The sequence below is a fragment of the Saccopteryx bilineata genome, chromosome 3 (genome assembly GCF_036850765.1).
Source record: "Saccopteryx bilineata isolate mSacBil1 chromosome 3, mSacBil1_pri_phased_curated, whole genome shotgun sequence".
In the NCBI taxonomy this organism is placed as follows: Eukaryota; Metazoa; Chordata; class Mammalia; order Chiroptera; family Emballonuridae; genus Saccopteryx; species Saccopteryx bilineata.
The window spans coordinates 309,227,822-309,247,368 of NC_089492.1; the positions used below are offsets into that span (position 1 = coordinate 309,227,822).

The 19,547-nt window shown below is 53.8% G+C and overlaps 1 protein-coding gene across 1 annotated transcript; it reads right to left on the reverse strand.

The window, feature by feature from the left end:
* Window positions 1-85: 85 nt before the first annotated feature.
* TBC1D17 (TBC1 domain family member 17) lies at window positions 86-19,513 on the reverse strand. Its single transcript, XM_066271479.1, has 17 exons — window positions 19,318-19,513; window positions 18,732-18,830; window positions 18,432-18,506; window positions 8,220-8,343; window positions 7,335-7,536; window positions 6,837-6,948; window positions 6,592-6,750; window positions 6,140-6,268; window positions 5,946-6,049; window positions 5,404-5,498; window positions 4,914-5,030; window positions 4,737-4,837; window positions 4,557-4,656; window positions 1,748-1,845; window positions 1,522-1,638; window positions 922-1,008; window positions 86-840 (listed from the first exon to the last, which is right to left on the reverse strand). The coding sequence occupies exons 1-17, from the start codon at window positions 19,336-19,338 to the stop codon at window positions 640-642; spliced, it is 1,941 nt and encodes a 646-aa protein (XP_066127576.1). The 5' UTR covers window positions 19,339-19,513; the 3' UTR covers window positions 86-639.
* Window positions 19,514-19,547: the final 34 nt, after the last annotated feature.

A 19,547-nucleotide genomic window follows, 5' to 3' on the forward strand; every position in this document is an offset into this window, starting at 1 on the left:
GGCACCACTGGTCAATGGTCATCACAGTGCCGGTCCCACTGTCACCACACACATGGCGCCTGATGCAAGTAACACAAAGCTCGGCTGGCAATGGATTAAACACGAGTTTATTTTTCTCAAGTAACAAGAAGCTGGTAAGCACGGTCCTCAGAGTGAGCAGCTCTGCAGGTCCTTCCATCTCGGTTAAGTCCAGGATGTGTCTCCACACGACGACTAGGTGGCGGTCGCACCCCATCCTCACTCATCCAAAAGCTCCAAACTCTGGCAGTTAAGTGAGACCTGCCTCCAAAAGGCCGGCGCCCCCACTCATCACCAAGGGACCTCCTCTTACGTTTCATTGGCTGGGTTAGGGGTTGGTGGTCAGACACCTGCTCTGCAGAGTGATCAGAGGGGACCATGTACAACCCCCTCCCCATCCAAGTTCAAGGCAACTGGCAGCCTCCTTCCTACACCTACACGAGGCCAACTGGACATGAAAAGTGTCAGTTAATAAAACCAGCTAATGGGGAGGGCACAGGAAGCATGGCAGGAGCCCCGCCCCTTTCACTTGCCCTACCCCCAGCCTCCGGAGTGGGGTCGTGCGCGGCAGGAGCTGGATAAAGTGCTGTTCCGGGGAAGGCTGCAGCCAGCCCAGCAACGTTAGGAGTCCACGCCTTCCTCTTCCTCCTCAGGCAGGATCTCCAGGCTGCTGTCCGGCTGCGGAGCTGTGTCCACGGGGAGCGGTGGGGCCGGTGGGGTCCGTGTGGGTAACAGTGGCAGTGGGGTCGAAGGAGGCGAGGGGCTGCGAGGCTCTGCGGGCGGGACCAGACCTAGGACCTCCTGCACGTTGTGGGGCAGCTCCTGGAGGATTGGGGAGGAGGGAACAAAGTCAAGAGTTTTGAGGAGAGGGTGGAGTGGGGCTGTTGGGAGGGGGGGACTCACCACACAGGCCGTCAGCTGCCGGTAGAGCGCCTCGGCCCTGGTCAGTACGTCCTCCACACTCAGCTTCATGGTCAGTTCGTTGATGTGCTGTGGGAGGGGGTGGGTCAGGCCTGCCTGCCCGGAGGCACTCAGCCACCACCACCAGAGCACCTACTGTGTGCCACACAATGAAGGGAAGACGGGTGGGGCTGGCCCTCTTGGGGCTCAGAGTGGAGCTGGGTGATTAGGGGAGGTCACATTGTCCCAGGCTGCTTGCCAGATGCAGGACACTGGGAAGGGAAACAGCACCAAGCCCCATCGCTGTGGCCAGCCTGTCCGGGTTTATATCCTGGGAGACCCACTCACACACAGGCCACATGCTCTGTGAGGACACTACTGCAAGCCATGGGATGGGTAGGAGAAAAATAGCTGGTCTCACAGCTGCAGTGCTCAGAGCTAACCGTACTTTGAACAACCCTACTTTGAGTTCCGACCACTGCCAAGTCCTGTGGAATAGACACAGTGCCAGACTGCACGGAACTCCCAGCCGGCCGCTGTGTCTCCTCTGCGCAAGTCAGGATGGGCAAGGAGAAGGTGGGGACCAAGAGGGTCAGGGCTCACCTTGAGGATCTCATTGGAGCCAAAGCCCGAAAGCATGAGGGTGTCCCGCTCCATGTCCAGGATGGCGCAGGCCACCAACAGGTGCAGATTGGGGCCCGGAAGCCCCGTCCACAGCACCTAGTTATTGCCAGAGGGAGGGGTCACTTCCCAGCCCCTGCTTGAGGTTCCACCCAGGTCTGCGCTTGCCCACCTTCCCTGGGCCTCCCACCCATGCCAGTTGGCCCACCTCCCACAGCCGAAGGATATCTGGGAAGGGGAATTCCCTCTTGAACCAGATGAGCAGCCACCGGAAGCAGAAACACAGAGAGCCAGAGTCCTGGGAATCTAGAGGACAGCAGGGGAAGAGTGGCTAAGCGAAGAGCAGGCTCAAAACCAGTGCTGGTCTCATCCTCATTCACAGTGTGCCCAGGGGTGCGAATGAGACTGTCTTCTGGCTGTGAGACTCTCCACCTGTCTAGGCAAGTCACTCATGCCCAGTGTGGGAAGGCCTCTGGGCCAAGACAGGAATGCTCTGTCAACAGGAACCTCTCCCATCCTGCCTTCCGAACCCCAGACCAGGTGAGGCAGCCCTGGTTTTCCGATCTGATGTGGAGGGATGCAGTGAGACCCAGGGCTGGCAGAGGCGTGAGGAAACTACAAGCTAACCCAATAAAATCCAATTAAAACAAACCAGGCCTGACCAGGTGGTGGCACAGTGGATAGAGCGTCGGACTGGGATGCAGAAAGACCCAGGTTCGAGACCCCAAGGTCGCCAGCTTGAGCGCGGGCTCATCTGGCTTGAGCAAAGAGCTCACCAGCTTAGACCCAAGGTCGCTGGCTCCAGCAGGGGGTTACTCGGTCTGCTGAAGGCCCGCGGTCAAGGCACATGTGAGAAAGCAATCAATGAACAACTAAGAAGTCGCAAAGCGCAACGAGAAACTGATGATTGATGCTTCTCATCTCCCTCCATTCCTGTCTGTCTGTCCCTATCTCTGCCTCTGTAAAAAACAACAACAACAACAACAAAAAAAACCAAACAGGCCCTGGCCGGTTGGCTCAGCGGTAGAGCGTCAGCCTGGCGTGCGGGGGACCCGGGTTCGATTCCCGGCCAGGGCACATAGGAGAAGCACCCATTTGCTTCTCCACGCCCCCCCCTCCTTCCTCTCTGTCTCTCTCTTTCCCTCCCACAGCCAAGGCTCCATTGGAGCAAAAGATGGCCCGGGCGCTGGGGATGGCTCCTTGGCCTCAACCCCAGACGCTAGAGTGGCTCTGGTCGCGGCAGAGCAATGCCCCGGAGGGGCAGAGCATTGCCCCCTGGTGGGCAGAGCGTCACCCCCTGGTGGGCGTGCCGGGTGGATCCCAGTTGGGCGCATGCGGCAGTCTGTCTGTCTCTCCCCGTTTCCAGCTTCAGAAAAATACAAAAACAAAACAAAACAAAAAAAAACAACAACAAACCAAAAACAGAAGTTGGTATAACTTTCCAGGAAAGCAACGGTGGGGACAGACATTTCAAAGGGTGTAAAAATATGTACTGCCCTAGATACAATTTTACTCTCTGGAATTTTACCTAAAGAAGCAGACTATATTCCTCATGATGAAAAACTGCACATAACCTAAATGTCAAGGAGGTCAGGTCAAATTTTTTTTTTTCAGTGAGAGAAGGGAACATAGAGTCCCACATGAGCCCTGACTAGGGGCTGATGCTAGGATGAACTGAATTATCCTCAGTGCCTGAGGCCAATGCTCAAACCAATCAAGCCACTGGCTATGAGAGAAGAGGAGAGAGAAGAGAGAGAAGGGAGAGAGGGAAAGGAAGAGAAGCAGATGGTTGCTTCTCATGTGTGCCCTGACCGGGGATTGAACCCAGAATGTCCACATGCCAGGCTGACACTCTACCCATTGAGCAAACTGGCCAGGGCTGACAAGTAAAAATTTTATTTTTTTCAGAGACAGAGAGAGGGATAGACAGGGACAGAGAGATGAGAAGCATCAATCATTAGTTTTTTGTTGTGCATTGCAACACCTAAGTTGTTCATTGATTGCTTTCTCACATTGCCTTGACTGTGGGCCTTCAGCAGACCAAGTAACCCCTTGCTCGAGCCAGCGACCTTGGGTCCAAGCTGGTGAGCTTTTGCTCAAACCAGATGAGCCTGGGCTCAAGCTGGCGACCTCAGGGTCTCGAACCTGGGTCCTCGGCATCCCAGTCCGACGCTCCATCCACTGTGCAACCACCTGGTCAGGCTTATTTTATTTTTAGCAAGAGACCGACAGACAGGCAGGAAGGGAGAGAGATGAGAAATATCAACTCATTGTTGTGGCACCTTAGTTGTTCATTGATTGCTTTCTCATATGGCCCTTTACCAGGGGGCTCTAGCCCGGCCAGTGACCCCTTGCTCAAGCCAGGGACTTTGGGCTCAATCCAGTGACCATGGGTCATGTCTATGATCCCACACTCAAACTGGCAACCCCACACAAGCTGGTGAACCAGTGCTCATGCCAGACAAGCCTGTGCTCAAGCTGGCAACCTCGGGGTTTTGAACCTGGGTCCTCTGCGTCTCAGGCCGATGCTCTATCCTCTGTGCCACCACCTGGTCAGGCATGAAAAAACACTTCAAAAAAATTTTTTTTATTCATTTTAGAGAAGAGAGGGAGAGACAGAGAGAGTGAGAGAGGAGAGACATAGAGAGACAAGGGAGGGGAGGAGCTGGAAGCATCAACTCCCATATGTGCCTTGACCAGGCAAGCCCAGGGTTTCGAACCGGCATCCTCAGCATTTCCAGGTTGACGCTTTATCCAGAGCCACCAGAGAACCTGTTTCCAACCTCTGGCTTGAGGTGGGTGGAGATAAGAGGTGCTCAGAGGTTGCCTGAGGATGGGGGGGGGGGGCTACAAACTGCAATCCTGCTTTCACAGGTAAGTTCTGGGTTCTGCGTTATGCTGGGCATTTTTGTGTGGATTGGAATCAAATGTCCTGGACACTGTGGCCACTAATTCCCAGAGACTCTTGACAACATCTGTGGCACTGCTGTCCCCTACCCACCCACCAAGACACATACCCAGGAAGTCACAGAGTGGTGGGTCCAGCACTCGGAGGAGCAGCAGGAGCTGCCCAAGCTGCCGCTTCATGGTCTCCTGACTCTCCTCAAAGTTCCCGTGCTGTGGGGGGAGGGTCACGTGAGGGCCTGCACCCCACCCCTTGAAGGGGGCCCATCTCCCACCCCCGCCCTGAGCCTCACCACAAGCTCCATGAAGCCACAGAAACACCAAAAGGCATCCACCTCGTTCTGAACGACGTAGAGGATTGGGGAGAGAAGGTCACTCATGCCCTGGACGTAACCTGCGGGGACAGGAGGTCAGGGCCCCTCCCAGACTCTCAGCACCCCTGACGGCAACCCCCTCCCACCAGTGCCCACCAAGGTCGAAGTGGTACATGCAGTAGGTGAGAAGGATGTCATTCAGCAGGCCCAGCCCTGGGTTCTCAGGACCCTCATAGAACTTGTTGGTCCTGTCCGTGCGGCTCACATCTCTCTCTGAAGGACAGGGTGCAGGGTACAAAGGTGAGAAAGGTGTGGGGCGCGTCCTTGTTGGCCACTGTTGCTGGCTTCCTCTCCTCTTGCAGGCAGACCCCCAGCAGATGTGGGCCGGTCTCACAACCGCCTGCCCACTGTGGAGACAGCCGCATGCTCCCCATGTCCACCTAGCACCGATGGTTATGAACCATCCACAGATGGGGAAACTGAGGCACAGGGCTAAAATCACTTGCCAATGTCTCACAATTAAGTAGTAGCAGAGCTGGAATTTAAACCCAAGGAGGCTGGCTCCTGCCCCTGCCCGGTCCTTGGCCCCTCCCACCCTGGTTCACTCCCATCTCCCCAACAAGGTCCCCTCCAGCCCCCGACGCACCGATGAGACTGCGGTATCCGTGCAGCAGTGAGTTTCTCCGCTCCTGCTCCGGGCTCACGGATTTCCACTGCAGCTTCATGCGGAAATACTCGTCCCTGAAGGGAGAAAGGGGCGGGCCTGCAGACACCCTACCAGCGCCTGTGTCCCCCAGGCTCCGCCCGGGTCAGCGCCTCACAGCCCCTCTGCCCTCTCAGACACAGCCCGGCCCCCTCCTGGTATTTCCTGACACAGGGGCTTCTGTTGCGTCTGTCACCACCTCTGGTGTGGGGACCAGGATGCACAGCAGGGGCACAATATATACAGGGAATGAGGAGAGTTCAGGAATTTTGAGAGCAAAGTGTGGTGACAGGATAAAAACAGCAACGGAGCGGGGGCCCCGTGGTGCCCAGCACGTGACAGGCTCGCACCAATGTCTGGAGAGCAATGTGTGTGCACACCTGCCAGCCACTGGCACGCGTGCACCACCAGCCTCCCATCAACATGGGAGGCCGGGCAGTCAGAGGCCGGAGCCGGAACAGGCGGGGCAGGAGCCTCCCACTCACGTTTTTTTACGCATGTGGGCCTTGTGCTCCTCAGCTGAACCCTCCCAGCGGAGGTATCCCAGGAGGAACTTCCAGGCCTCTCGCCTCAGGCTGGGACTCAGACCCTGGGGATGGGGCAGGCAGGCAGCTCAGAGGGGGGCCCCCTGGCAGCCTGCAGCCCCAGCCCTGCCTCCCTCACAAACCCGGCGCCTCACTCCTGAGAAGATCCGGGCTTTCAGCTCGAGGACCTGCTGCAGGCGACCCTCAGGGCCCACGTGGCGGGCCCACTCCTCCTCTGTGACCGGAGGTGCCCGCTCCACCGCCGGCCGAGGACCCAGCTCCACCTGCAGGACACGAGACAAGTGAGCCCTGTCTGTGGGGGACCCCACAGTACCCCTGACCCCTATGCCAGGCCACCTTAAGGTCACCTCAGCCCTTAGCTCAACAGGCAGTGACAAAGTCACCCCCAAGCCTGGAAGGGCCCCCCCAACCGCAACAAGCACCAGGAGCACAAGCTGTTAGCACTTTCCACAGTCACTCATGCTACCTGGTGAGGGTGGGGCCATTATTATCCCCACTTTTCCAGGGAGGACACTGAGGCCCTGGGAAATGCAGTCACATGGCCAAGGTGACAGGCAAAAGTAATAGGGTCCACCCTGATACTCACACAGGAAATGACCTCGAACCCAGGCTCAGGCTCATCGTCGGGGACAGGGTGGAGGTCGGGGGAGGCCCCCTCGGGGTGTGGCTGCAGAGCTCCCCGGAAGAAGTTGGTCACACGGGAGAAGCTGCTGAAGGTGGTGGAGTAGGGGTCCTGGAGGAAGCGCTGGGGACAGGGCCAAGGGTCGGTCACAGCCTCACCCCAACCACAGTCCCCCCTCCCTCCACACAACCCTCAGCCTGGGGACTCACAGACACCACATTGGAGCTGTCCTGGTCGAAGAGCTGGAGGTGGTAGAAGGAGTTGGAGAGGGCAGAGGAGTCATGGGGGAAGACGAGGTAGAGGCGGGAGTCCTGTGGGGAGCTGGAGGGACGTGCTTTGATCACACACACACACACACACACACACAGAGGGCCCTGCGTCTGCCCCCTCCTCCCTCCAGGTGCTAAGGGTCCCAACTACTGCCTGGGACCAGAGCTGGGCCCCAGGGGTGGGCACACAACCCAGGCCAATGAGGGCATTCCCTGAGGACAGAAACTCGGAAGCAATCAACTTTTTCCAATATCCTAGAACCCCAAGCCTGCCTGAAACCAAACTACACTTTGGCTTTGTGGTTACACGTGCCAGTCAATTCCCTTTTTCTGCCTTGAAATCAGCCTGAATTGTGTTTCTCACAGCCCTGAGGGGCCAGCTTTGGCTGTAGAGGGACAGGGCCTGGCACAAAGGCCCGGCGCTGGGAGAAGGCTCACCTGGCCAGCAGCAGGTACCGGCTGAGGATGCGGAGCAGGGCGCGGGTGCCCCCGCGGTGGAAGTGCAGGGCAGGCAGGGAACCTCCGGCCTGGGTCACCAGGACCAGGTAGGCCCAGCTGAGGCCGGGCTTGGACCGGCGGATGGACTTGAGCTCCCCCAGGCTCACCGAGAAGGCCCAAGAGTCCCGGGACAGGCTGGACTCTGCACCGAGGGGATGACACAGTCATGTCCTGTGAGCCCACCATGAAGCAGCCCCAAGCCCTGCCCTCTGGAAGCTCTGGGTCACCCCACATTTCCATGAAACAGAATGACTAAAATGTCATGGAGCCCAGACCGGTAGACATGTGTTTGCTCCGAAATCAGCGCCCTGTGGCCCTCAGGACGCAGACTAGATTCCTCGGGGCTGCCCCTGCCCCGTCACCTCCAACCTTCTCTTGGCTCCAGACCTCACTCTGGAGCCACAAGGAAAGGCTGGTGCCCCATGCCAAATGTCATCAGTGCCAGGCACTACCTTTTTCTGGAAGGCTCCTCCAGCCCCGGAGGAATCAGAGGCCTCCCCTGGTGCCACCCATACCCTGTGACACTCCAAGATGGCCTGAATTCACCTGTCACCCTGTAGTTATAGCCTCCCATGGCTTAGACTCATGTGGGGGTGCCCACAGCCAATCAGGGAGCCTGGCAGAGTGAGCAAGTCTGCAGCCCCTGGAGATGCTGGCCGTGCTAACCTGGGCTGAGGACAGCCTGCACCGCCACCCACTCTCCCAGGACTGGAAGGCCAGTGCTGGGCGGCCATCCTGACTGTGGGCAGTGAAGCCCATGGAGCCATGACCACTGACAGTAAGATGTGTCACCACCTGCCCCCCAGGGGTACTAGCTCAGCTTACCTCTTGTGGGTTCTGAGTGGCGGGTCCGTGGCCTCACAGTGCTGATGACAGCCCAGTCGGGTTCATAGCCGGGGTCAAAGGTCGGCTCCTCCTCTGAGGTGCAGGAGTCCCCTGCACCGGCATCCTTGGGGAATCAAAGGAAAAGAGAGGCTGTGGATTGAGTTTCCAGATCAGAGCCACGAGACTATCCTGGAAAACAGCCCCTATGCACAGAGAGAAACTGAGGCACAAAGAGGGCACCGGGGTCATCCAGAACAGCTAAGGACTGGGACTGGGTCAGGACTGCAAGCCATGTCTCCCGGTGGCGCTCATCAAAGCACCACCACCTTGCAGCAGGTAGACAGAGGCAGGGTGCTCTGCCGTCGGACTCCCAGGGTCACAGTGCTGAAGTAAGTGGTATTCACTAGGGCAGCTCAAATCAGAGCCACATCGGATACCCCTGAGTGCCCACCAGAATGGCTAGAATAAAGGAGACAGGTAATAACAAGTGTTGGGAAGATGGAGGTGGGAATGTAAAGTGGTGCAGCTGCTGTGGGAAGTCATGCAGTTCATCAACAAGGGGAACATGGAATTACCACGTGACCCAGCAGTCCCACTTGTAGGTATGAGTCCTACAGAGACGAATATAAATGTCCCACAGGAACTCATACATGAACGTTCATAGCTGCACTGTTCACGATAGCAAAGAAGGGGAAGCAGCCTGACCTATGGTGGCACAGTGGACAGAGCATGGACCTGGAGCGCTGAGGTCACCAGTTTGAAACCCCAGGTTTGCCGGGTCAAGGCACATACAACAAGCAATCAATGAACAACTAAAGTGAAGCAACTATGAGCTGGACTTCTTGTTCCATGCCCCCTTCTCACTGTAAAAATCAATGAAAAAAAAAGTGGAAGCAACCCAAAATGTCCACCAAACTGATGAATAAAGTAAATGTGTTTGAGTCACACAGTTGATTCACCAATCAAAAGGAAGTTCTGATCCATGCTCCAACACGGATGAACCGTGGAAATGTCCTAAATAAAAGAAGCCAGTCAGCCCTGGCCGGTTGGCTCAGCGGTAGAGCGTCGGCCTAGCGTGCGGAGGACCCGGGTTCGATTCCCGGCCAGGGCACATAGGAGAAGCGCCCATTTGCTTCTCCACCCCTCCGCCGCGCCTTCCTCTCTGTCTCTCTCTTCCCCTCCCGCAGCGAAGGCTCCATTGGAGCAAAGATGGCCCAGGCGCTGGGGATGGCTCTGTGGCCTCTGCCTCAGGCACTAGAGTAGCTCTGGTCGCAACATGGCGACGCCCAGGATGGGCAGAGCATTGCCCCCTGGTGGGCAGAGCGTCGCCCCATGGTGGGCGTGCCGGGTGGATCCCGGTCGGGCGCATGCTGGAGTCTGTCTGACTGTCTCTCCCTGTTTCCAGCTTCAGAAAAATGCAAAAAAACAAAAACAAACAAACAAAAAAGAAGCCAGTCACAAAAGACCACAAACTGTATGATCCTAGCTATAGTATGTGAAATGTCCAGAAGAGGCAAATCTTAGAGACAGAAAGTAGGTTAGTGGTTGCCAGGAACTCAGGGAAGGAAGGACTACTTATAGCTACAGTTTCTTTTTTTTTTTTTTTTTTACAGAGACAGAGAGAGAGTCAGAGAGAAGGATAGATAGGGACAGACAGGAACGGAGAGATGAGAAGCATCAATCATCAGTTTTTCGTTGCGATACCTTAGTTGTTCATTGATTGCTTTCTCATATATGCCTTGACCGCGGGCCTTCAGCAGACCAAGTAACCCCTTGCTCGAGCCAGCGACCTTGGGTCCAAGCTGGTGAGCTTTTTGCTCAAGCCAGATGAGCCTGTGCGCAAGCTGGCAACCTCGGGGTCTTGAACCTGGGTCTTCCGCATCCTAGTCCGACGCTCTATCACTGCGCCACCCCCTGGTCAGGCTACATTTCTTTTGATCATGACAAAATGTTCTGGAATTGGACACTGGCTAGGGTTGCAGAATCTTGTGAATACTGAAAAACGCTGAATTATGCACTTCAAAAATCTAAAGATCTCTGTGTTAAGTAAATTCTATTTCAATAAAAAAAAAGTAGCTGGTTCACAGGTTATAAAAATAGCATGAGGAGTGACGTTAGAAGAATGACAGCGTGAGAGGTTCCCCTGGTCTCTCCCCTTGAAGTTTCAACAAGAGGAGTTGTAATTCTTTTTTTAAAAAATTCTTACAGCCTGGCCAGTTGGCTCAGTGGATAGAGCATCAGTCCGCTGTGCAGACGTCCTGCATTTGATTCTCGGTCAGGGCACACATGAGAAGCGACCATCTGCTTTTCCACCCCTCCCTCTCCCCCTTCTCTGTCTTCCTCTCTCACAGACAGTGGCTTGACTGGTTCAAACATCAGCCCTGGGCACTGAGGATAGCTCGGCTGATTTGAATTTTGGCCCCAGACGGGTTGCTGGGTGGATCCTGGTTGGGGATGCATGTGTCTCCCCTCCCCTCACTTAAAAAAAAACTTCCTTATTGATATTAGTCCTCATTGGGTAGCTAGGTTGGTTAGAGCATCGTCCCAAAGCACAGAGGTTACTGGTTTGATGCCCGATATGGGCACATACAGAAACATAACCCTAACCCTAACCCTAACCCTAACCCTAACCCTGTCTCTCTCCTGGTCTCGCTCTAAAATCAATAAAATAAACATTAAAGAAACTGTCCTTTATTGATTTTAGAAAAAGGAAGGAAGAGAGAGAGAGAAATATCGATTTGTTGTTCCACTTTTTTTTTTTTTTAATTTTATTTATTCATTTTAGAGAGGAGAGAGAAGGGAGAGAGAGAGACAGAGAGAGAGAACAGAGAGAGAAGGTAGGGAGGAGCTGGAAGCATCAACTCCCATATGTGCCTTGACCAGGCAGGCCCAGGGTTTCGAACTGGCTACCTCAGCATTTCCAGGTCGATGCTTTATCCACTGCGCCACCACAGGTCAGGCTGTTGTTCCACTTTTTTAAAAATTAATTTATTCATTTTAGAGAGGAGAGGGAGAGACAGAGAGAGAGAAGAGGGGAGGAGCTGGAAGCATCAACTCCCATATGTGCCTTGACCAGGCAAGCCCAGGGTTTCGAACCGGCGACCTCAGCATTTCCAGGTTGACTCTTTATCCACTGCGCCACCACAGGTCAGGCCCTTTTTTTTTTTTTTTTTTTTTGTATTTTTCTGAAGTTGGAAACAGGGAGGCAGTCCGTCTCCTGCGTGTGCCTGACCGGGATCCACCTGGCACGCCCACCAGGGGGCGATGCTCTGCCCATCTGGGGCGTCGCTCTGTTGCAACCAGAGCCATTCTAGAGCCTGAGGCAGAGGCCACAGAGCCATCCTCAGCGCCCCGGCCAACTTTGCTCCAATGGAGCCTCGGCTGCGGGAGGGGAAGAGAGAGACAGAGAGGAAGGAGAAGGGGAGGGGTGGAGAAGCAGATGGGTGCTTCTCCTGTGTGCCCTGGCCGGGAATCGAACCTGGGACTCCTGCACGCCAGGCTGACGCTCTACCACTGAGCCAACCGGCCAGGGCCGTTCCACTTATTTTTTATGCATACATTGGTTGATTCTCGTATATGCCCTGTCAAAGGATAGAACTCACAACCCTGGCATACCAGGATGATGCTCTAACTGAGTTACATTAGGGTAACTGAACAGTTATATTTCAACAAAGGATTTACTGCTCAACACATGCAGTTGAGAGATTCCCCACATTGAAACACCTGAAGGTGGGTGAACTGGAGCAAATGGGAGGGAAGGGAGCAGAGACGGCTGGGTACAGCCCGGAGCTCACGGAGGGTCTCAGGAGAGAGGAAGTCAGGCTGCCACCTGCACTCCCTACAGCCTCGAGGAGCAGAGATGCACAGTGAATGTTCCCTGCCCACTGCAATGTAGCCCAGTGACCAGGAAGGTGACAGAGCGCAGAGGGACACCCACAGTTGTCTGGCAGCCACCATTACTAAGCAGAAAAATAAAGCCACGGAGCCCAGCCCCTCCTCTCCCAGAGCTAGCAGCAGGTCCCAGAAGAAGCTGTAGCAGTGAGCATCAGGCTACAGAGCACGTTATCCGCAGCCCTGAGAACTGGAGAGGCAGAAGCAATCTTCCCTGAGCAGCAGGAGCATTGCGGCTGATACCAGCGATGGGTGGAGATACCAAGGCGAAGATGCTGGCGTGAAGCAGCTGAGGTCTGGCAGTTGCCATGACTGGGAGGAGAACAAAGCTGTGAGTGCGCCAGCTGACTTCTCCCAGGTCACCCCACCCCAACCTGTTGCAGTTGTACTACCAGCAGCATCTAGTTGCAGGGGACAGTGCTGGGATTTCATGGGCTCAGAACCCCATCACCACATTCCCCCACAGGGGTGCTGTGGTGGGACTGAGGTGCCTGGTCACAGGGGACAGCCACCACTGAGCAATCCTGAGAGAAAAAGAACAAAGCTGAAGGCATCACACTTCCTGACTTCAAATTATACCTCAAAGCAACAATAACGAAAACAATATGGTATCGGCAGAGAGAGATACACAAACCAATGGAAGAGAACTGAGAACCCAGATATAAACCCACATGTATACGGGCAGATAATTTTTGACAATGGAGCCAAAAAACATAAAATGAAGGAAAAAAAGTCTCTTCAATAAATGGTGCTGGGAAAATTAGAGTGCCTCATGCAAAAGAATTAGACTATTATTTGTGACCATACACAAAAATTAAAACCAATCAAAGCCCTAACTATAAGGCCTAAAAACATTTCCCAAACTCCCTTGCAGCTAGAGTGCCCGAAACAAGATAGAGTCTACCAATCACACATACTCAGATCTGTAAAGCAGAAATTAGGTGAGGGCAACTTTCGGCCATTATGGCCCCGTTTGGCTGATGAGCAAACAGGAGCCTCATCTGTCTAAATCTTCCTGCACTTAGGTAGCTGGGCAGTGGTGAGGCCAGCCAGCCTTCCAGGGCCCAGCCACTAGCTCTGTGGGGGGCCGAGTAGCGGTGATGTGCTCCTGAACCCAACAGCTCCAATGCCAGTCCCATTCACCACAGCCCTCACCTTGGCAGTGGTGGCAGCTTCGCTGTCAGGTCAGTTCTGAAGTGTCCATACTGTTCCTCCAGCCCCAGTAAAATTCCATAAGCCTCCACTTTTTTGCATGTAATCCCTTGCTGCTTAAAGTAACTGGTATGTTTTGGAACTCCTGCAACAAACCCTGCTTGATTAGAGCAACAGCAGAAGGACCCAGACTTGTTAGTCTACCCAACAGCCATTTCTGCTGCTGCTTCCAGGCTGACTGAGCACCTCTCATAACAGAAAGTGAACTCTACTATTCACTTTCCAAGCTTCCTGTGCAGTTTCAAGTGGCCTACAGACCCTGCTCTACCCAATGGCAGCTGAGAGAGTATCTATGGGGAGTATGAAGAAGGGAAATACTGGAAAAAGGCATGTACAAGAATGAACACCCTCTGGTACACCGTTGGGTGCTGTGGAAGGGCGACTTGGTATTTAGAGCTATAGCAACAAACTAGGGCCAGGAGGGGAGGGCCAAGAACTAGCAGAGACACCCATTCACACGACTCCTGAACCACCCGTGGCAAAGCCATCACTATCCTCTATGCCAGGGGTCCCCAAACTTTTTACATAGGGGGCCAGTTCACTGTCCCTCAGACCGTTGGAGGGCCGGACTATAAAAAAAACTATGAACAAATCCCTATGCACACTGCACATATCTTATTTTAAAGTAAAAAAACAAAACGGGAACAAATACAATATTTAAAATGAAGAACAAGTAAATTTAAATCAACAAACTGACCAGTATTTCAATGGGAACTATGGGCCTGCTTTTGGCTAATGAGATGGTCAATATGCTCCTCTCACTGACCACCAATGAAAGAGGTGCCCCTTCTGGGAGTGCAGCGGGGGCCGGATAAATGGCCTCAGGGGGCCGCATGTGGCCCGTGGGCCGTAGTTTGGGGACCCCTGCTCTATGCTATTTGCCAAATATTAGCAGCTCTCTGCCTCAGGCGAACAGCAGATTCACAGCTCACTGAACTCTATTGGCTGGGTGGAGCCAGGTGAGCAGTTCTGGCCAAGGGGCTGGGATGCATCACTTCCTGGATGGGTCATTTCATTGTCGGGGGAAGACCTCTAGAGCTCTTTCCCTCTATCACAAGGAATGGTGACTTTTAAGATGGTGACTGCTCGGCCCTGGCCGGTTGGCTCAGCGGTAGAGCGTCGGCCTAGCGTGCGGAGAACCCGGGTTCAATTCCCGGACAGGGCACACAGGAGAAGCACCCATTTGCTTCTCCACCCCTCCGCCGCGCTTTCCTCTCTGTCTCTCTCTTCCCCTCCCGCAGCCAAGGCTCCATTGGAGCAAAGACGGCCCGGGCGCTGGGGATGGCTCTGTGGCCTCTGCCTCAGGCGCTAGAGTGGCTCTGGTCGCAATATGGAGACGCCCAGGATGGGCAGAGCATCGCCCAGTGCCAGGTGGATCCAGATCGGGCGCATGCGGGAGTCTGTGACTGTCACTCCCTGTTTCCAGCTTCAGAAAAATGAAAAAAAAAAAAAAAAAAAAAAAGATGGTGACTGCTCTAGCAGCATATTCCTTGAGTAGTCATGATGAGCAAAGTTCTTTGGCCAATCTGCAACACAAATGTAGAGTGAGCAAAAACAGTCAAAAGGACTGGAGCTCCAGCATCCTTTTTAGACCATGAGAGCCTTGAGGATGGATACAACATGTGGAGAATGGTATAGTGAGAATGGAAGGAAACTGGGTCATTGATGACACAAGAACCTGTACTTTTTTCTTTTTCAAGGAGAAAGGGGGTACAGACAGGGACAGTCACACAGGAAGGGAGAGAGATGAGAAGCAGCAACTCATAGTTGTGGTACCTTAGTTGTTCATTGATTGCTTTCTCATATGTGCCTTGACTGGGGGGCTACAGCAGACCAAGTGATCCCTTGTTAGGGTCGGCGACCTTGGGCTCAAGCCAGCAACCTTGGACTTCAAGCCAGTGACCTTTGGACTCAAGCCAGTGACCATGGGGTCATGTCTATGACCCCACGCTCAAGCCGGATGAACCTATGCTCAAGCTGGCAACCTCAGGGTTTCGTACCTGGGTCCTCAGCATCCCTGGCCAACACTATATCCCCTGTACCACTGCCTGGTCAGGCGAACCTGTACTTTTTTTTTTTTTTTTTTTTTTTACAGAGACAGAGAGTCAGAGAGAGGGATAAACAGGGACAGACAGACAGGAACAGAGAGATGAGAAACATCAATCATTAGTTTTTCGTTGCGTATTGAGACACCTTAGTTGTTCATTGATTGCTTTCTCATATGTGCCTTGACCACGGGCCTTCAGCAGACCGAGTAACACCTTGCTCAAGCCAGTGACCTTGGGTCAAGCTGGTGAATTTTTGCTCAAACCAGATTAGTCCGCGCTCAAGGTGGCGACCTCGGGGTCTCGAACCTGGGTCCTCGGTGTCCAGTCCGACGCTCTATCCACTGCGCCACCGCCTGGTCAGGCCAAACCTATACTTTTTAATAGAAGAGGAATGAGCTTCTACTTTGTGTGGGCACAAGTACTATTTCTGCTATGCACAGCCAAATACAATTCCTAACCAGTGCAGAGAGTTTCTGAGAAATCTTGTTTTTCCTGATGAGGAAAGATGTGATTGACACTCTGTCTGCCCACTTCTTCTTGCCTTAAAAAGTAGATGCTATGGGCCCTGGCCGGGCAGCTCAGTTGCTTAGTGTTGTCTCTGTACATGTGGGTTTGATCCCTGGTCAGGGCACATACAAAATCAACCAATGACTAAATAAATAAGTGGAACAACAAACTGATGTTTTTCATCTTCTCCTTTCTTCTCTTTCTCTAAATATTAGAAAGAAAGAAAAAATGTAGACGCTGCCTGACCTGTGGTGGCGCAGTGGGTAAAGCATCGACCTGGAACACTGAGGTCACCGGTTCAAAACCTTGGGCTTGCCTGGTCAAGGCACATATGGGAGTTGATGTTTCTTGCTCCTCCCCCTTTCTCTCTCTTTCTTCTCTCTCTAAAATGAATAAAGTCTAAAAAAAAAATCTAAAAAACAAAATAAAATAAAGGCCATCTAAGCAATCACAGTAGTGTCTCAGTGATCCAGGCCCTGATGTCAGCAATCGAGGCCAGCAGCCCTACACCTCTGGGAGTCTTGTGAGATGAGAGAAATGATCCTGTCTGCTTAATCTGTCATCAGTCTGGTTCTGTGTTCCTTGGAGCTGAATGTACCCTGAATGCCTATATGCCCTTTCTGCTGAAGCCCATCCTATAGGTTTCTGTTATTTGAAAATACAAGTGTCAAGGAAGATAACAACATTCTCAAGAACACTCAGACTGACTTCCAGGTTTGTGAAAAGTGCAAGCTCCCAGTTGTTTCTGCCCTACCTCCCTTGGAGGGGTGGAGGAGTGGGTCTGGAATCTCCATGTTAGCCCCCGAGGTTATTTGAAACCCTATGACCCAGATGAAACTTCATCCTCTCCCCTGGCTAATCGCATCTGCCCCCTCCCTGACCTTCTAGCTTCCAATCTCTCGATCTCCCTTCCTTCAGTCCTTTGGTCCATGTCCCACATTCCCCACCAGGGTGCTTTTTACACTTATACCCTCCCCTTCATTTTCCCTCAGGCGTCCAGGACAGGTCCAGGGTTCTGAGCCTGGTAACACAGGCCCAACCACCTGTCCAGCAAACCCCTCTTGACACATCCCCCGTCTCCCTTTGACCTGAAATCACTTCCTCCTGCCCCCTTCTCATCTTCAGAATCCAAGCCCAATTGTCTGCTCCCCAGGAAAAGGCGGGGCTCCCAGCATGCCTGGATTCAAACCCAAGTTCCAACACCTCTAGTGTTTTAAAAAGTTGATTTTAGAGGCCCTGGCTGGTTGGCTCAGCGGTAGAGTGTCGGCCTGGCGTGCGGGGGACCCGGGTTCGATTCCCGGCCAGGGCACATAGGAGAGGCGCCCATTTGCTTCTCCACCCCCACCCCCTCCTTCCTCTCTGTCTCTCTCTTCCCCTCCCGCAGCCAAGGCTCCATTGGAGCAGAAATGGCCCGGGCGCTGGGGATGGCTCCTTGGCCTCTGCCCCAGGCACTGGAGTGGCTCTGGTCGCAGCAGAGCGACGGCCTGGAGGGGCAGAGCATCGCCCCCTGGTGGGCAGAGCCTCGCCCCTGGTGGGCGTGCCGGGTGGATCCCGGTCGGGCGCATGCGGGAGTCTGTCTGACTGTCTCTCCCCATTTCCAGCTTCAGAAAAAATAAAAGAAAAAAAAGAAAAAAAAAGTTGATTTTAGAGAGAGAAGAGAGAAATATCGCTTTGTTATTCCACCTATTATGCACCTTCATCAGATGGTTCTTGTATGTGCCCTGACTGGGGATCGAACCTGCAACTTTGGTGTATTGGGATGATGCTCTAACCAACTGAGCTACCTAGCCAGGGCTCTCCTAGCTTTTCTGACCTCGGGAAAGGAGCCTCAATTTCTCAAAAAGAGAATAGGGGAGAGACCTTAGGCAGGGTCTGGGCTTAACTGATCTCTGGGTGCCAGCACTGTCCAGCACAGGACATGGCAAGAAGCCTCAGAGGACTATGTGATGAGAAGGGCAAGGATGGAGGGAGTGCTGCTCTCGAAGTGGATGAGTAGCCTCAGTCAAGTCCTGTTTTCTCTACGGACATGATGGCAGGACCGCCCCAGAGGAAATGCCACACTTCTTCAAGTTCTTCTGGGCTAACAGCCCATGAAACTCAGAGCCACAGTCTGAGTTATCCTCTCATGTCCTGGCAGGGCTCTCCTACGAAGCAACGGGTTGAGGGGGCAGCTGTCCCCATGGCCACGAACCTCACGATATCTGCTTCCTTTGCATGAATGGGCATCTTCAGCCCCATTTCAGAGACAAGGAAATCAAACAAGATTGCATCTACCCCAAGGGACACATCCCCCTTCTCCCTTTGACCTGAAATCACTTCCTCCTGCCCCCTTCTCATCTTCAGAATCCAAGCCCAATTGTCTGCTCCCCAGGAAAAGGCGGGGCTCCCAGCATGCCTGGGTTCAAACCCAAGTTCCAACACCTCTAGTGTTTTAAAAAGTTGATTTTAGAGAGAGAAGAGGGTAGGTCTGAGATTGTACCAGATCTTTCATATTCCTTCCACTGCCTCAATTTGAAAAATGCAAGTGGAGAAGGAGAAAGTGAGGAAAGTCTACCTTCTTGGAGAAGACGATTTGGGTGGCATCTCCAGCTTCCTCTACGGGAGTCCAGTGCAGGAGGACGTCATTGTCCTGAGGGAAGGAAAAAGGGGTTAGAGGGGCTCTCCTTCTAACTCCTCAAACCATACTGCCACACTTATTCCCCATTTTGGAATCTCAGCTTGAAAAAGCCCTGTCTCTCTCCAGTCCCAGCCCCTCTTCCTAAGATCCCATCGCTGACAACCAAACCATCCCTCCTATAGATGTAGCCTCCATCACGATCTGGGTCTGCCCGAGCCCTGCTCCCTCCTGGCCCACCTTCTCCACAACACGGATGACGCCAGCGATGAGGGAGTCCGGATCTTGATGCTTCTTGGCACTGGTGTGCAGGTACACACCTCCCTTCTCAAACACCACCTGCGGATGGGAACCAATGAGGAACGGGGCCCAAGCTCAAAAGACACCCGAGGGGCGGGACCCAGACGGGAGCCAATGGGGTCAAGCATAGGGAGTCGCTATTTCCCCAAGGGGCGGGGTCCGGAGAACGCATACCTAGGGCATGAGATCCGGACTGGTGGATCGTGAATACCAGCCAAACGTCCGCGGGGCAGTGGAGGGTGGAAGGAGGAGGAAGACAAATTGGGGTAGAAGGGGAAAACTGCATTCCAAAAGGGGCGGGCCCAGATGAATATCTCAGCAGCCCAGAAGGCAGGGCCAAAAGATAAGTGGGACTTCCCTAGGGCAGTGGAGGGAAGGGCGACCGAGCGTTTATCAGGGAACAGTGTGTTTTCTACGGATAGGACGGGCTACCAGAGCCCAGGCATGTCTTGAGGGGAGAGAGTTGACCACTGGAGGGGCCGGTTTCATATAGACAGAAGCGAAAGAACGCGATCGCTGTGCTTACCCTGTAACCGGCTCCCTCCATAGCCGCAGCCGAGGATCCACAGATGCGGCTCCCCCCTTTTCCGGGTCAACGTGCTGTCACATCCGGATATGAAACTCCCCTCAATCCCCGACAGTGGTAGCGCCCTTGCCTATTTTAGAGGAGGAGTGGATGTTACTATCTTTCTGAATCGGGTGGTTGAACTTGAACCGTGAGGGTAAGTCATAGGGCTCAAACCCTGAAGGTGGAGC